The sequence below is a fragment of the Drosophila serrata genome, unplaced genomic scaffold (assembly GCF_035046125.1).
Source record: "Drosophila serrata isolate PLE 108 unplaced genomic scaffold, ASM3504612v1 contig_184, whole genome shotgun sequence".
NCBI lineage: Eukaryota > Metazoa > Arthropoda > Insecta > Diptera > Drosophilidae > Drosophila > Drosophila serrata.
Window position 1 is genome coordinate 3,203,602 of NW_028257082.1, and position 16,599 is coordinate 3,220,200.

At 42.3% G+C, this 16,599-nt stretch overlaps 6 protein-coding genes across 8 annotated transcripts; 3 read left to right on the forward strand and 3 right to left on the reverse strand.

Moving 5' to 3' along the window:
- Positions 1–842: 842 nt before the first annotated feature.
- LOC110179242 (uncharacterized) lies at positions 843–2,115 on the reverse strand. Its single transcript, XM_020946695.2, has 3 exons — positions 1,981–2,115; positions 1,084–1,260; positions 843–1,020 (listed from the first exon to the last, which is right to left on the reverse strand). Exons 1-3 carry the CDS (start codon positions 2,113–2,115, stop codon positions 871–873), a joined length of 462 nt encoding a protein of 153 aa, XP_020802354.2. The 3' UTR covers positions 843–870.
- Positions 2,116–4,080: 1,965 nt separating this feature from the next.
- Positions 4,081–5,607, forward strand: LOC110179241 (uncharacterized). The gene is made up of 3 exons (XM_020946694.2): positions 4,081–4,215; positions 5,138–5,223; positions 5,321–5,607. The coding sequence occupies exons 1-3, from the start codon at positions 4,186–4,188 to the stop codon at positions 5,436–5,438; spliced, it is 234 nt and encodes a 77-aa protein (XP_020802353.1). The 5' UTR covers positions 4,081–4,185; the 3' UTR covers positions 5,439–5,607.
- A 550-nt stretch (positions 5,608–6,157) lies between these two features.
- On the forward strand, positions 6,158–6,803 carry LOC110179225 (U6 snRNA-associated Sm-like protein LSm6). The gene is made up of 2 exons (XM_020946662.2): positions 6,158–6,461; positions 6,549–6,803. Exons 1-2 carry the CDS (start codon positions 6,371–6,373, stop codon positions 6,695–6,697), a joined length of 240 nt encoding a protein of 79 aa, XP_020802321.2. The 5' UTR covers positions 6,158–6,370; the 3' UTR covers positions 6,698–6,803.
- Positions 6,804–6,816: 13 nt separating this feature from the next.
- On the reverse strand, positions 6,817–8,290 carry LOC110179224 (uncharacterized). The gene is made up of 2 exons (XM_086828064.1): positions 7,361–8,290; positions 6,817–7,289 (listed from the first exon to the last, which is right to left on the reverse strand). The coding sequence occupies exons 1-2, from the start codon at positions 7,682–7,684 to the stop codon at positions 6,885–6,887; spliced, it is 729 nt and encodes a 242-aa protein (XP_086684190.1). The 5' UTR covers positions 7,685–8,290; the 3' UTR covers positions 6,817–6,884.
- Positions 7,861–13,788, forward strand: LOC110179218 (dynein intermediate chain 2, ciliary). Of its 3 annotated transcripts, none has more exons than XM_020946653.2 (8): positions 7,861–8,881; positions 10,806–11,239; positions 11,299–11,527; positions 11,586–12,015; positions 12,081–12,158; positions 12,219–12,610; positions 12,671–13,092; positions 13,152–13,788. In XM_020946653.2, the coding sequence occupies exons 1-8, from the start codon at positions 8,834–8,836 to the stop codon at positions 13,333–13,335; spliced, it is 2,217 nt and encodes a 738-aa protein (XP_020802312.2). In that variant the 5' UTR covers positions 7,861–8,833; the 3' UTR covers positions 13,336–13,788. The 3 variants fall into 3 exon arrangements, with proteins under 3 accessions (XP_020802312.2, XP_086684188.1, XP_086684189.1); XM_086828062.1 differs by lacking the exon at positions 7,861–8,881 and adding an exon at positions 9,089–9,866; XM_086828063.1 differs by lacking the exon at positions 7,861–8,881 and adding an exon at positions 10,415–10,513.
- On the reverse strand, positions 13,389–16,216 carry LOC110179219 (ribitol 5-phosphate transferase FKRP). Its single transcript, XM_020946654.2, has 3 exons — positions 15,006–16,216; positions 14,830–14,946; positions 13,389–14,773 (listed from the first exon to the last, which is right to left on the reverse strand). The coding sequence occupies exons 1-3, from the start codon at positions 15,747–15,749 to the stop codon at positions 13,910–13,912; spliced, it is 1,725 nt and encodes a 574-aa protein (XP_020802313.2). The 5' UTR covers positions 15,750–16,216; the 3' UTR covers positions 13,389–13,909.
- Between the last annotated feature and the right edge of the window lie 383 nt (positions 16,217–16,599).

The window sequence follows — 16,599 nt, forward strand, 5'->3', positions numbered from 1 at the left end:
TATTTTCAGGAATTTTTAACCTTAATCTTTGTAAAACTCTCTGCAGGTTTTTTTCTTTTCGTTTGGGAGAAAATATACTTTAATAAGTTCAATAAGAAAAATAATTTAATACTTATTGCTCTCGTTTTTTATAATTTTATTATTATTAGCCGCGAAGTTATATATCCTTCTTAAATTCGATTTTAAAGGTAGTCCAAAAACACCTTTAGCAACTTGAGCTTAAATTTATCTTTTAGCAAAGACTAAAAGTATGCCAAGACAATTTAAAAAGGCAATCCAAATGCGAAACACTTTCCCAGAATCTCTTCGCTTTTCCAAGCTCTTCGAATTTGATGCTGGGAATGAATGCTCGCTCATTCGCACCTGTATCCTTTCCCCCAGTCCCCCATCTGCGTTGTCCTGATTCAGCTCGAAGCGAAATTGGCTTCAATTATGCGACAGAATTATGAAATTACAACAATTGCGAAAGTAAGTAGCTGCCGTTGCTTTTCGCTTCAGCGAAATGTAATTGCGGCAATTTGCAGTTGCAGGCAGCACTGCCAGTCGGCTAATAACGTTTATTAAAACCACAACAACATTGCTGTGGGAGCCAGGACACCCACTCCCACACAATCTTCGTCCTTCTCAGCCTGCAAGTCATTAACAATAAGCCGAATGGAGAGGGATGGAGGGATGGGGAAAGCCGGCAACGTTGTGCAAATTATGCAAATCCTTGTGAAGTACATTAATGCGCACAATGACAATTAATCGCTGCAAATTAAAATGATGACAATGTGCACTGGCGTTTTTTCCCCATATGCACATCCCCCAGGTCCGGATTAGGCATGAAAACGAAACGAGAGTTAAATTTTAAATCATAATTATTTATGGCTAAGCCGGCGGAGGCGGATAGTTAACGTTGTGTTCCCCGTTCAGCCGTCCCACATCGCGCTCCCTCTGCGCCTGTCGCCGCTCCTCGTGCCGCCCATCCAGGCCCAAGCCCAGATTTTCAATGAATTTGGACGAGCGGAAGCCATTCTTCTGCAAGGAATATGATATAATTTTAATATGATTTTGAGTTACTAAGGATTTTAATAAGATTACCTCGTAGTACAAGGACCTCGCTCGCTTGGCTGCCTCGGGATCGAAATCCCAATTGGTGCGTTCATGAAGTACGGGTTCACCGGCCACATTATTCTGTAGTGTCTCGGTTATAAGACGTATGATAAAGCCCTCGGCTGGTTGGCTGACCTGAAGCATTAAGATCAGCACCAGGGGAAGCTGGAAAGCAAATTTTTAATTTCTATTAGTATCACTATTATATCACTATTATACTATTATTAAAAACAAATATATATCAAGGGTGCAAAATAACTCTTAACTCATTGAAAATCAAGTGATTATTTATCTCAAATTGTAGAAATAAATAATTTTATAAAATGTGATCTGCAATGAAATACCATTTACAGATTGACTTGAATCTAAAGAAAATTCTTAACAGGAACTTGGACAAATACCAAAAAAATATAGATTTAAACTGTCTTTGAATTGTTTAAAATCATTTTCATTTTTACTTTTTAAAAGATTATTCTTTTATTTATTCTTATTTTTATTTTTGTTCTTTTTTATTTATTTTTAAAAGTTAACAACAACTCCAACTTCCATATTTCATTTGAATTCCAGTCAGAAATAAACTCAAAGTTGAACTAAATAAAACATAATAAGTATCAACAAATAAAAACACTCATAACATTTAATAAATCAAAATGTATTTTCAATTTTTTTCAAGCCGTCTAGCTTGAATATTTCACAAACTTAAGAAATTGCGCAAGAAATGTATCAATCGACATTTATTACTCATACGCCCCGTATGACACACTCGGCTTATGCCAAAATCACTCCATTTAAGCCTTCCTGCGTTATTTTTGTTCAAAGCACTCCACTTAACCACTTAATTTATGGCTTATTTACTTCGTTTCAATCACATTTCTGTTCACTTACAGAGACCATAAAGACCTGTCCCAGGCGTAACATTGTCTCGAAGCGCGTTTTACTTTCCGGTGGAGCGCCGCCCGTCCCAGTCACTGGACCATTGATCACTGAACACTGCGGATCGCAGAAATCGTGCGGTTGCATAAAGCGCAGCCAAGCGGCAGTTGGAAAAATATTAGAAATAAAAATCAACACTAAAGCAGCAACAAAATATGGCAAAGCAAACAAATTTGAGAAGTTACACAGCCAAAACTTATTGGGAGAGTGAGAAACTGAGAGAAACAGAGAGCGAGAAGAGCAAAGATACAATTTGGGTTTACAAATCTTTAGCGGATTTTAAAAGCGGATTTATTAGACACTGAAAACAATATATATCATGTTTTATACTGAAAATATTTTGAATTAGTATTAGTAGTATATATAATGCGAGGATATAATACTAATATTGAGGGTTCTACTGAATACTTAAAGCTTTAGAATACGTTTAAAAAGAGTCGTAAAATAAATAAATTGTTATATGTACATCATAAAATACATACCTTTAGATACTTTTTAAAGAGATTTTAAAGTGTACTTTCTTCTGGAGCACCCCTATATACTTATTTTTTAATTCAAAAGTTCTTGTTTAAGTATTAAAATTATATTTAATGATTATTTAGCTCACCATGCTATGCTGCATAAACAAATCTTCATAGATTTATTCAAAACTAAATATATATACTTAAAATAAGAATATGATTTAGCCTTAAAAGTAAATAATCATAGTTGTCACCCATAATTACGAGATTTTTTTTTATATTGTATGCTTCTTTTTCTTTGTGTACTTATACTTTTAAGTCTTCATTTTGTGGCATATTAATGGATTATGATCTCCGAACTGTGACTTTGCTAGCGACCTTCGAGCAGGTACTTCAATGTTATGAACTGTTTTATTTTTTTTTTAATTTTAATTTTATGACAACCCAAAATTGTCTTTCATGGCAGACGGAACTAAGTACGCATATTTGCCAAAGGTTACTGCTCCGTCCGTTTTAAGCCAAAAGCAAACTAAAAAAATAGATAAAAAATTAGGTAGAAATGAATGTTAAACAGAAATAGAAACCCAAGGAAAAATGCGAATGCAAATGCTATTGCCAAAGAAAGTGCCCGGGAGCCGAGGAGAAATGGCACAGAGTCGCAAAGTGAAGAAAGCAAAAACTGGTTGCACAGCCTTTGGATCGACTGTAGGTGTTGATACGGATGGAGCTCTCGACTCTTTATGGTTGCAGAAGTTACATAATTGTCCATCGTCATCTCGATCAGAGGCGGCAGCATCCAGCCAGTTGGTCCACAACCGCTTTGGTGACTTGATAACTTGGCCCCAATTCCCATTTATTTGCCCACTTGGAACAGCTGTCTCCGCCGTCTGAAGCTTCCTATGTATCTCTTCCGATCCTCGACTTGCTCTCTGACTGCTAAATGCTCTCTTGAAGATCAAAAAAAGAGCCTACGTGAGTCGGATCAGGTGGGTTTATATTACAACTATTGCCTTTTGTTTATTTACATAAATTTCCGGCAGGCTAAGTGCATGCGGAAAGAGCTCTTAGTCTTTGAGTTTTTTTATTCAGGACTTTCACTTTCTTCAAGAGTTGCAAAATCTTTAGGATCATTAGATTAAGTAAACAAATTAGTTAAAAGAGATAAACGAAAATTATTTAGTTAACTAATGAGTGTAATTGTTTATTTAACTACCTTATATTTCTTGGGACTTTCAAAGAGTTCTTTTGGTTCCTAAACACATATAATTTAAGTGTCCCATTTAAATCCAAATTAAAAAGTTTTTCAACTACAAAATTCTATACAAATTCTATAATAAATACAAATTTATTTACTTAGTATTAAATTAAATAAAGCGGCTAAAAAAATAAGCTTTATTAAGATTGCCAGTTAAATTTGTTCACCAAGTAATGCAATCTGCAGGCACTGAGAGCCTGAGAGACTCTAAAAAAGAGAGTGCCTGACTTTTACAACAAACTTAAGCTTGACTTTCGAAGCTCCAACGCTCTTTGACAAGCTTTCCGGCTCTCTTTACGGCCTCTGGACACCTTTCGTCTGGCAGTGCAATTCAGTTGCCAAACAAAACGCGATCGGCGAACATCTCTGTGTGCCGCAACGCCTGCGATCGGGAAACTATACACGTACTATATCTGCATACACACTCGCATCGGAGTAGACATGGCTAGGTTGAACGCTCTGGTGCTGCCTGTAAGTTAGATTTCCACCGCCACCAAGGTTTACTTCCCCAATTAGCACATCCCACATGGCAGACCCGCTGACACCATTTCCGCTGCGCCTGCGCGAAAGTCGCACTCAGCCACCAAAAGAAAACCGTCGTCGTCGTTGTAGGAAATTTGTGACTTGAATTTCCAATGAGCACTTGGGCGTTCTTCTTTCGAAATTCGTGTGACGACTGACACATTTCCAAATCACACAACACAAAACATATGTGGGCCAAAGTGGAAGGCTCTCTCCAGGAGAGACCTTGAAAGCCGCGATCGCCATCAAACTTCCTCTCTCTCTCGCTCTTTCTCTTTCTTATGGCCAAGTTGAAAGCCAAGCGAAATGTGTCATAATCTCTGAGCAACAAGTTGTGGCCAAGTTGCGCATCGTTGTATTGTTGTTGTCTTTGGTTGCATAACCGGCGTCATCAACCGTTGCCTCGCAGTAGTTGGCCAGTAGTAGTTGCTGCTGCGAGTTGGTTAAATGCGATTGAAAGCGATTTCTTGGACAACAAATCGCAATTTACCCGTACACTTTACACTTTAAGTGGCTGACACAGTGAGCCAATGTGAGTTTCTTTGAGGTTTAACTTCCACGATTTGAGCTTTCCGTAACCAAATTTTTATGAGATTCAAACTACTTTCTCGAAACTACATAAGCTCGACTAGGGGAAATTAAAATGATAAAATCAGCAAGTATTTACCTTTAAAGTTAAACAACTTGTACGAAGTAACACAAATTTTTCTCTGGCATTTATACTGCTAAATGCATTTAATCTCTTTCTTTATCTTTTGTAATTTTAATATTTCGTAGACAATATTATTTAAGTATTTATTATTTTACAACTTCCATTGAAATTTACAGCCGTCTGTCAGTATTTAAACACTTTATTTGCTTTATTTTTCAGCTCTTTCTGTTTATTATTGCCTTTGTGGTGCACACAACACTGGCCACCGTTCAGCCAAAGGCCCCCAATTTCCAGTACTTTGAAAGGTAAGCTTTACATATGTATATTATCTTACTTTATATTTATAAATTACTATTATATTCCAGTATAATATAATTTTAATTTATAATTCCTGTTTTACAGGCCCAAATACCGCTATCCCTACTACGATGAACATGGACGCGGAAAACTCCTTTACGGATATGGAGGCCCTGAATTATATCAGTACAAGACCTATACGCCACTGGAGGGTATTCACTGAGCCCAGAATATAATATATAATGTAATTCCTAGTTGCATTGTAGGTCATAATTTATATGCTCCGCTTTATTTATTTCATGGCTTGGCTTTGACCAAATGTATTTAGTCTATTGCGGTAGTAAACATACATTCATATAAACAATTAAAATCATTTTTTAATAAGTTAAAAATCATTGTATACAAATTATTGGTTAGGAAAATAATAGTCCCTTACATGAATTACTATATATGTAAATATGTATTTGAATTTTGGGTCAATAAGAGCTGCAGGAAAAAAAAGCTGAAAAGAAAAAACTGTATTTTTAATTTTCCCAAAAAAATAGGTATAACTTGATAATATTAAGCTTTTAATCTACTCCACACAAATTAATCACAGAAAATGAATTGTAATTTAAATTTAAATGTGGCGCAAAAAGTTTAGTGTGTCTGCTTGGTTTTTCATTTTTATAATTTCAGCAACTGGTCACCCTTGACGCTGGCAAATTAAGCCACAATAACATTATTTATCAATGTTTATAACCTTTTCCTATCTTACAACTGTGCGAATTTTATTAGGAGTCCACAAAATTTCGTACAAAGCGCCATCTATGGCTTAGTTTGTTAAGTACAGTGAGACCATTTGCCGTGAGCACCCTTGAAAGCTAGATTCTCTCCAGAAATATGCTAAAACATGCTGAATATAAAACTAAATGCTGAAAAAAAACCTATAAGCGAGAATGTATACCTTATAATATTTCTAAATTCATTAAAGCAAAAATTACTCCAGATTCCGTCCAAGAACAATTCCGAAATTAAAAAACGCCTAATGTGATGGCTATAGCTATAGAATCTTTCCGTTTTCAAATATGCCAGATATAGACAGATATAGCACTTGGCCACACTAATATTAAAAATTCGCGAAGATCTTAACAAATTTAAGATTTATCCGTAATTATGTCTCGCAAAGAAGCCCTCTCACAGTTTATCAACCAAATTCACGGCCGCCCCGTTGCCGTCAAGCTGAACAACGGCGTGGACTACCGAGGCAAGGCCACAGAGCTACAAAGCCACAGATCTAATGTAAACAAAAAAAGCCGGTTGCTAACACACAGGTTTCCTTCTTTTCCCTCAGGTGTCTTGGCGTGCCTGGACGGCTACATGAACATTTGTCTGGAGCAGACGGAGGAGTATGTAAACGGGCAGCTGAAGAACAAATACGGCGATGCCTTCATCCGCGGCAACAATGTCCTGTACATCTCCACGCAGAAGCGGCGAGTCTGAAGTATTAGAGCTTAAGTTTTTACCCTAAAAATACAACCGTTTCTACAAAAAATTGCTCTAATATGATAATCCACAGGTTATGTTGGTATTCCTTCTAGCGAGAACACTTTCAGCCACAGTTTATCGTTGTTCCTTAGTTTATTCCATAAATAAGTTATAGCTACTGAATCTACATCAATCCCCCGCCTCAGCTGGGATAGTGAGCCGTGCCAAACTCCTGCGGAATGGCTCCAAAGTGTCGCAGCTGGCGGATGGAGTAACCAGAGCCCAGGGCTGCGATGAGGCGCTCACCACGATGACCAAACTTCCGTTCGTAGACCGGCCGCCAGGCGCGACCAAAGTGCGGATCAAAGGGAATCTCGCTGGGCTGCTGGAAAGGCGAATTCCCAAAGAACAAGCGGTCCAGATAGTCCAGCACTGCCTTCTTCTTCTGAAAGTGCTCTAGGAACGGATTCGCGGTGGCTGCAGTACGGGGATCCTGGGAAGGCAGGTTCTTAAAGTACTGGAAGTTCACCAGATCCACATTGGAGAAGTCAAAGTCAAAGGCCCCGGGCAGGTGGTGAAGCGTGGCCAGCACGCAGTCCATGGAGCCCTGTGTTTTATGTGGTGCAGCCAAGGGCAATGTTAATTCGGTGATTAGTGATTAATTGAACGCCCGCTTACCATTACGGCCAGTGCAGCAATTAAGACGTATTTGCACATTGCAAGTGGACGATGATCGGAGCAGAGACGACACCTATACGCTTCCTCACGCGGAATCAAACTGATTTGAATAAATTCGGCCAACAACTGCAGTGCGTCCGGCTGCCCAGCGATTTGCAATCGGTCCGCAGGTATTCTGTTGTAATATCCCCTGACTGATGGGTTGCCCAATCCCGCATAAAGCGGTGTCCACCGCGGCCCAGCCAAATGTAACAGTCGTCGCAGGTAATTAATTGATATGCGCGTCGCATCAAGGGGCGTTCCAATCAAAGCGCTCGTCGTCATCGTCGTCACCACCAAAAAGCCGACGCGGTCGGGCTCCGCTGATCGCGAGCGATGAATGCATTATGATATCTGGGCTCTTGATGAGACCGCTTTTGTTTAGACAAGCTGCGATGCTGCATCTTGCCGAACCACTATTTCTGATTGAAATTAGTGCAGCTTAGTTTGTGTAGCTTGTTTAGTTTTATTTATTTCACTTTATTTAAATCAAGAGTTACAAATTCGTAAAATAGGGGGAGATGATTTTAGTTTTCTATTAACTAAACCTTTTCTATTTAATTAAAAATATTAATATTTTAAATTACAAGTCTGATGATTCTAAGCATCAAATAGATTTTTATATAGAATCACTTCCTTTTCTTTTTCCTGGATAATAGTTTTTTCTTTATTATACAAATGTGTTACACAACTATTTATGATACATTTTCTTTTGAATCTATATTACATACATATTGTGATTAGATTTATATCATTTTAAGTACTGTTAAAATAAGACAAAATCAAGTCTTATACCACAGAAATTCTAGCAAGAGGCTCGCATTTGGTTTCTATAGGGCATATATTTTAAAATTTTTATATTATTTATATATTTTCATAATACTGAGGACCTCTATTTTAGTTTAATTATAATTTTAATCACAAATTTGTATAGTAATTTTTCACAGTCCATAAGATGTACATAATCTGAAGCAGCGTTAGCAGGCGCATCTATATAGACACTACACTCCACACTCTGCTGCTGGCACTGAGCATTGAGGAGCACTATAACTTTGTTAACCTTTTCGGAAGGCCCATCTTTTGCTCCTCTTTCCCATATCCAATCGATATGCAAATGGCAACTGTAACCTAGTGCGTAACCGTAACCGATTGCCAAATTTCTATAGAAACTGAAACAAACAAAGTCATCGAACTGGCAGACAAGACACTTCCCGGTCCTGGCCCCTGCGATTACGTAAAATATCGTTTCAGTGTGCTTCGATTCTGTGAATTACGCACTCGGGTTAGACACTTTTCAGGCTCCTGTCAGGGAACTAGATAAAAAACAACAAAACTTTCACTTGGAAAAGGGATTTAAAAAACTCTACCGACAAATCTCTTGGCCACAAGAGGAACTGAACTCACGAAGGAGGAACCCCAGGAACTGCAGGAACAATGGCACAAAAGCCAGGAAAGGGCGATGGCAAGCAGGTCAAGCCGAAGGTAACTATCGAAGCTATATAACTTATTTTTCGAACTCTAGCACACATAATACTAAACTCCTCTGGGTGTGCACACATCCTTTCGCCTCGATGGCTGGCAACGTAATGCCTATGCGAGGTCCTTGCTTCAGCACAAGTCTATTTCTGTGCTTAAAAATTTTTTGCGCTTATTTGCGCTTACTTTTTAATAAGTTTGGCTGAAAGCTTGGCTCCGTCAGGCAGTTCTCCTTGATGGAACTTTGTCACGAAACATAATTTGCAATTTCCTGCCCAATCCGCCCGAGGATGTGGAGGTGGGCGTGACCCAATGGCCACCATGTGCGTGCCAGCCAAGCCGGGAAGGAAAATCAGAGCTAGGAGCTCTGGGCTCCGAACTAGCGAAAAATCAGAGCGATCGGAGCGGTGCAATTTGGTTACAGCTACCAATTTATTTGGCCTGGCTCTAGCCGGGCTGGTGAGTGTCGAAGCCTCATCAGGCCCAACGCAATAAAAGAGTCGATAAATCACTCACGTATACGACCCTAGGCTCACCTTATTCATTTAGATGGCCATCAAAATAAATATGTATTTATGAAAGAGCCCATCTCGACGGCAGTCAGGGTCGGTGTTGCTGTTATCCCCCGGTTTCCCCATTCCAGAACCAGCTAATCGAGTTGTCTGCAATTTGTTTTTACTCCGCCTCATCCTGTTGTGACGTCAGGCCAGAAAGTTTTTCGACTTTTCGCCATTTCCTTTCCTGAAGAGCCCGCTGACGTGGCGAACGTCATCGGTGCTGTCTTGGGTCTTATGGCTCTCAAGCTCCTGTTGGGCTCAGTCTTGCCTCGCCACTCTCGTTGGACGCATTTGCCGGATTCCTGCGAAGCAGCCGGTTGCCTTTCTCCGACTTCCAGTCCAAGTTCGAGAATTCTCGAATATTTCTTCTTGTTGTGACCCAAGTACCTCAAGTTTCGTCCAGGATGTGGAAGCTAGCCAACAAGGCCATGGCGGTATTTGATTATTAGATTGCATCTTCACTAGCAACTCTTAGCTGATCGAACTTCGTTGAACTGTGTGCGTGAGAGTGTGAGGTAGATGCGTTTCAAAACCTCAGGGAAAGCCTTGGGAGATCGGAAAATATATCACTTTAAGATAACGAATCTAACACCCAAACTTTCGAAAAATATTATATGGAAAATAAGATTTTTTTATACCAAAGTAAGGTCTTATTTTTTTATAGTCTCTTTAAATTTATCTTCTCTCTAAAACGGATCCTGTAAAAATAAAGAATTCAATGCACTGTATTATATTATCACTTTTAAAACAGAAAAATCTCTAAACTAGCTTCTGAGAGTTTTGGAACGCATTGTGTCCTAGGGATCTGTAAATACCACGAGTGCCTGATTGTAACTAATGTAAATAATCAATAAATTTCTTCATTTACAAACTGTAAATACAATGTACATACAATCTGTAGTTGTTTCTTCAAATATATAAAACCCAAATCGTAGTCGTAGCTAAGTAGGACAGATCGCTCCCATTTCGAATCACATTAAGTCTAGTTAGCAACGCCATGTCAGAGGTGTCCAGTACCCCGGGACCCACGGGCGATCCTGCGGAGGAGCTCGCCAGCGACAGCGGCAGCGACGGCGACGAGGTAACTCCTCCTTGGGGTATAGCCATATTGTTCATAAGATTTTCGGATATTCCTCCTTTGAAGTCGCATGCCGCATTCCGCTTGGTTTCCCCTTATCATGTTTCCTCTCTCACCTGACCCAATTCCAGCTAGACCTTGCACCCAGGGATTAGAGCCAGGTAAGTGGCGGCACTTCCACACCCGTTCCCAGCTTGGTTTCTTTCTTGGCACCTTCAGTGGAATATTGCATGCACCACACTCACCGAATTATAAATCCAAAGAGTTCGTCATGCTGTTGTTCCAATTCCCCCAGATGAGGAGCTCCAAGAACAAGGTCGAAGGTGGTGGAGGCGGTGGCGGCGATGCCGATGACTTCGATGCCTGGATGAAATCCCGCCAGCTGCTCAAGCCGGACGACCAGCTGGATCTCACGGAGGCGGAACTTGGTGAGGAGGTCACCAAGGTGCTGACACCCACCAATACAAATGTGATCCGCAACCTCGTCGTCTATAGCTTTAAGGAGGGGGAGTTTGTCCCGGCTCCACTGCCGGGTAACACTGTCACTCTTATCGCCTTCACTGGCAATTCACTGCACGTGGACTCGGAGGAGGCGCGCCGCCAAATCGAGGAGTCAGATGAGATCGGCTACCCGCTGCCCATGCCCAACTATACGGTGGTGGAGCAGCGCGAGCCGGAGGCCGGTGAGGGAGAGGAGGGAGAAGACGAGGAGGACGAAGATGACCGCGGGTAAGCCTAAGTACAAAATCCTAGTATAAAATAAATAATTCAAATTATAATTATTAAAGCGCTAAGGACGGTCCCCCAGAGGATGAGGAGGTCGAGGAAGAAGACGATGAGGAGGCCAAGGGCACCGAGGGCGATGAGGGTGAGGGCGAGGGGGAAGGTGGCGAGACCCACGACGAAGACGCTGCCGGTGCCCCGCGGGCAGTGACTGCTTCATCCAAGAAAAGGAAACTAATTAATCAGTTCAACTACTGCGAACGGGCTGCTCTGACCTATACGAACCCAAAGAGGGTAAGATTAAAGACAATACAATAGTATGATGCATAACTTCAATTTCCAATACCTGCAGAGTGTGGACACCCAAACGATTCCTCCGCCCCGCTCCCAGTTTGGAGCTAATGTGCTCCAGTGGGTCATCTACGATTCATATCTGGAGAATTTCGCGGAGTCGCAGAAGGAGGGAGGCGGCAAGAAAGAAGACATTAAGCGTGGCAGGCGCGAAAAGAAGTTCAAAGACAAGTCCGCCATTGCCGAGCAGCTGAACAAAAAGTATCTAAAGTGCTGGCAGATCCTAGAGCGGATGATCAACCAGAATATCTATGATGACATTGCTCACGATTATCGCTATTGGGAGGATCCAGCGGATGAGTTCCGTGAGGGTGAGGGCAACCTGCTGCCCCTGTGGAAGTTTCAGTATGACAAGACCAAGAAGATGAACGTCACCGATATTCTCTTTAATCCCAGCTATTATGACCTATTTGCTGTCTGTTTTGGATCACGTAAGTTGAGCTTTAAGTTAATTTAAAAATAGATTATTAAAGGGTAATTCTCCAATTATGCTTAGATGATTTTATGAAGCAAACCAACGAGGGTTACTTGTGTCTCTTCACCGTCAAAAATCCTTCATTTCCGGACTATATAAGTAGGTTTCGTATCGGTTTCTGTGTTTAGAAACTTATTAATTCTTTATCTCGATCCCTAGTCCAAACTGACAGCGGCGTAATGTGCTGTGACATTCATCCAGCGTATCCTTTTCTGGCGGTGATTGGTCTGTACGACGGCAAGGTGGCCGTGTACAACCTTCGGGAGGATTGCAAGGAACCGCTGTACGTTTCCAAGGGCGTCAATTGCAAGCACGGCGAGTGCGTCTGGCAGATCAAATGGGGAAAGGACATGACCGATGGCGAAGTCAACTTCTTCTCGGTCTCTTCCGATGGACGGGTCTTTAACTGGATCCTTATGCAGAACAAGCTCTGGGTTACCACCATCATAACGCTGTATCGGGAGAACGGACTCGTAGATGGGCCAGATGGTACCAAGGTTAGCCTAAAGAGTGGCGGCTCTTGCATGGTCTTCCATCCCATCGACAACAAGGTACACGGCTTTCTTCCCGTGAGCTTTTACTTTTTATATTTATATTACTATTTCTCTAAGATCTTCCTGGTGGGCACCGAGTGTGGTTACATCTACAAGTGCAGCACGGCCTTCAGCTCCAAGTATCTGATGACATACAATGCCCACAACATGTCTGTTTATCGCATTGACTTTAACCGCTTCAACTCCAACATCTTCGTGTCCTGTGGCGGCGACTGGCGGGTTAAAGTCTGGGAGGACATGCGGGCCGATCCGCTCTTTATCTTTGATCTGGGCTCTGCCGTCGGCGACGTGAAGTGGGCCCCATACTCAAGCACTGTTTTCGCTGCGGTCACCACCGAAGGCAAGGTGCATGTTTTTGATCTGAATGTGAACAAATACAAGGCGATCTGCATCCAAGCTGTGGTGCCCAAGCGGAAGAACAAGCTCACCCGGCTGGCTTTCAACGAGAAGCTCGCTTTCATCGTGGTTGGGGATGAAAAGTAAGTCCCTGCTTGTCCTGTAAGGCACAATCTTTGATTAATCATTATAAAACTCGTAGGGGTGTTACCACATCTCTGAAGCTATCGCCAAACCTTCGGATGATGGTCAAGCCACCCAAAAAGCAGCTGTATCTCGACCAAACCACCCTGCAGATAAGCAAGCTCGAAAAACTTCTTTCACTGGTCCGGGAGCTACCCGAGGGAAGTGTGGTGCCTGATGCAGCCACCACTGTACGCAGCTAAATTAAACCCGTTAACAGATATATTTTGATAAGCCCCGCATATAAACACTCGAGTCTGATTGTATGTATTATATTTTACACATATAGATCTGCTGGTTCTAAAAGAATCGTAGTTCATCCGTCTTATGTTAATGTTTATGTTCCTATAAGTCTAAACAAATTTGCTATCGACGTCCGGTTGAGGTCAACCAACTAAAGGAACTTAGAAGCAATGTAAAGGATCACAAAATTGTATAATATCATATATATCTGCGCTAGAAAAACAAAATAGAAAATTTAATTAAACTGTAGTCAAATCCGTCATAAGGTCTGGCGTTAAACAAAATAATTGCTGGACTGAGAGATCTTGAATCACAAAGGCCCGAAGATACATCTGGACCGTGATTTCATTAAAACACTTACGGATATCAACACAGATAATAATCTGATAATAGATTATCCAGAACAACATAAATAATTTCAGCTTTCCAAGGTTTCTTTACAGGCTCATGGGACAAAGACCATATAATGAATAAGATGCCTTAAGTGAAGGCATCTTATTCCTTATATAGCCTTTGGTTTTAGTCCAGTCCAGTTCACTCCTCCTCCGCATCCAAGTCAGCGGACTTTACTCTGATGTGCTTAGCCTCCAGATACTCGAGAACATTGTTTGGACACATGACGCTCTTGCCCAGAAACAGAACCGTGGACATTGGATGCAGGAAGTCCGCCGAGAAGGTGGTAGCCTTCCATCCGAAAAATCCGTTGGCACGCGCTTCCGTTCCACTAATCTCATACGGCAGCAGATTGACGCCCACCTGGTTTGGCTTGGAGAACTGCACGCGAAAATAGTGGCCATCGGTGGCCTTGATCCAGTAGAAGCCCTCATTGTCCACAAACGGCTTGCTCTGCGACTTCTTCATTGCATTGGATCGTTCCAAGTCCTGGACATTGAAACTAATATCTATATCGTAGGCGTCCGGCGATAGGTGATTTGTTTCGATGGCGCTTTGGAGCGCCCGATTGTCCAGCCAGTAACGAATGCCAACGTTCTCAAACTCCTCCAGGACGTGGTTAAACGTTGTCCGCAGCTTATCCAGACAGCAAGGTGGGGTATGTTTGTCCAGGTAAGAGTAGAACGGCCTTCCGCCGTACACATTCCCGATGCAGGACTTGGTGGTTCGTTCGCAACCAAACAGATCGATGTCGGTAATCAGGGGCAGCGAGGTGTTGGACGAGGAGAACTGGCCATCAAGCACCAGACCGTGACCCTGGCCCCATACATCTCTTGCTTGTGCCTTACCAGGAACCCGGTACGCCCGCCGCACGATCCTCTTGATCTGCAGCTTTTTGTACATTTCCCGGAACTGTCGGCGCCGTAACTCCATCCTCCGCTGCTTGGTGTGAAAGGAGGCGAAAAGACGGCGGCCCTCTTGAAACGCTTGGGGGAACACCGTGGTCTACAAGAAGGGATTTCAAAATCGGGTTTTTGGAAGCATCCGGGAGGCATACTCACCGACAGATTGGCAATCTTAGCCTGCATATAGAGCATCTCCGGGAATGGCAGGGTGAAGGGCTCGGGCATGGAGCCCAATGCAGCCACATCTAACAGGATGGCGTGCTTCTGAAGGAACTGTTGGGGGAAAGAAGATAATCAGCTTAACCACTCAAACCCCTTTCAAATTTACTCACCAAATCACAACGCCGACTATCATTGGTGGCCACTAGTTCCAGCGTCCAGTTGGGCAGATCCATGGTCATTCTGACACAGGTACTAAAGGTCTTAAGGTTGCCTGCGAATGGCACCAGCACCATCCGACGTACCATCTCCTCAGGCGGAACGGGTGGACGTTGCTCCTTGGGCTGTCCCGGCAATCCCATTGAATTGATCTCACGCAGGATCTTCTGTAACAGGTTCTTGCTGCTCAGGCGCACACTGTCCGGCATGAGAAGAGCATACTTGGTCCGGATGGCGGCCAGGGGATTCAGCTCTTGCCGCGTACGACGCACATCGAAGGCCAGGCTCTGGAACACCACGGTGTGCTCCTCTCCGGCTGTTAAATTCCGCTCGTAGCCAACCGGTGGATAGGCATAGTCGGATCCACCTTCCTGGAGCACTAGGATGGGCATATTGGGTATCACATCCAAGATACTATCGATGCTCGCACGCAGATCCTGCTCGAAGTTGTAGTGGCCGTAGAACACGATGGTAATGGACTTCCGGATGTGCTTATTGGCATTCCGCACCTTGTCCTTCGGCGACAGCTTGGCCGCTTTCGGTGGCTCTGGCTCCTCCGCTGCGGCCGATTCGCCGGAAAGGGCTCTGCTAATGCGACGCCAGAGCAACGTGTTCCAGGTGTAGTAGAAGAAGACCAGGTTGGCCAGCAGGAATCCCAGCAAGAGAACCTTCACCAGACGCAGCCGGAACACCTTCATGGCGGCAGACTACGTTGGGCAATGCTACGGAGTGCTCTTCTAGCGGTGTGTGTATCTGTATCTGTATCTTCTTCCGGGTATCTACACTGCATCTACATGGCTAGCAGGTGAATTTCGTTTCGTTTCCATTGACCAAGGCATTCGCTTTGACCTCCAGATCCTTTGGCTTCGGATGGATGCTCATTATACAATTTAACTATTGCCTCTTAAAGGACGAACAGGACTTAATCTTTCTATTTTCACGACTTTGTTTTTGTGCCTGTTCCTTTTTCCACGGCTATGCGCAAATACAGATTTCCTCCCCCTGCGGAAAAGCGCTTTCAGTTCGAACAGCTGATGGCTAAGGAATTGGAAAATCCACCGTCTACATTCTGGTTCCTGAAAGCAGTTAAGCTTTTATCCTGGAAATTCGCTTTTCCTAAAAGCTCTTAGCATATAGTGCTTGTTTTTATGAAATCAAAGGACATTAGAAAGCGTATCTGAATATATAAAGCAAAAACACCTGTTAACGAGATGGGATAAAGTGATAAAGGTGCCTTTAACTCAGGGGATGTGTATTTTGGTTATATTTTTATATATATTCCACGCGTATTTTGGCCAAAAATTCACATTTTAAATGGGGTATTCAGTTCTATTAACCTGCTAAAAATGAACATACGAACGCTTTTTGAATTCAAATTAATGCATTTTTAGCTTTGTTATAAATAATATCGACTAAAAATGGTATTCCACCTTCAATCAGAAGCTTAAATGAAAGTGAAGGAATCATTTTTGACCCTATAAACCATATATATTCTTGATCAGCATCAACAGGCAAATCATTCTGACCATGTCCGGTTCAAAAATAAAT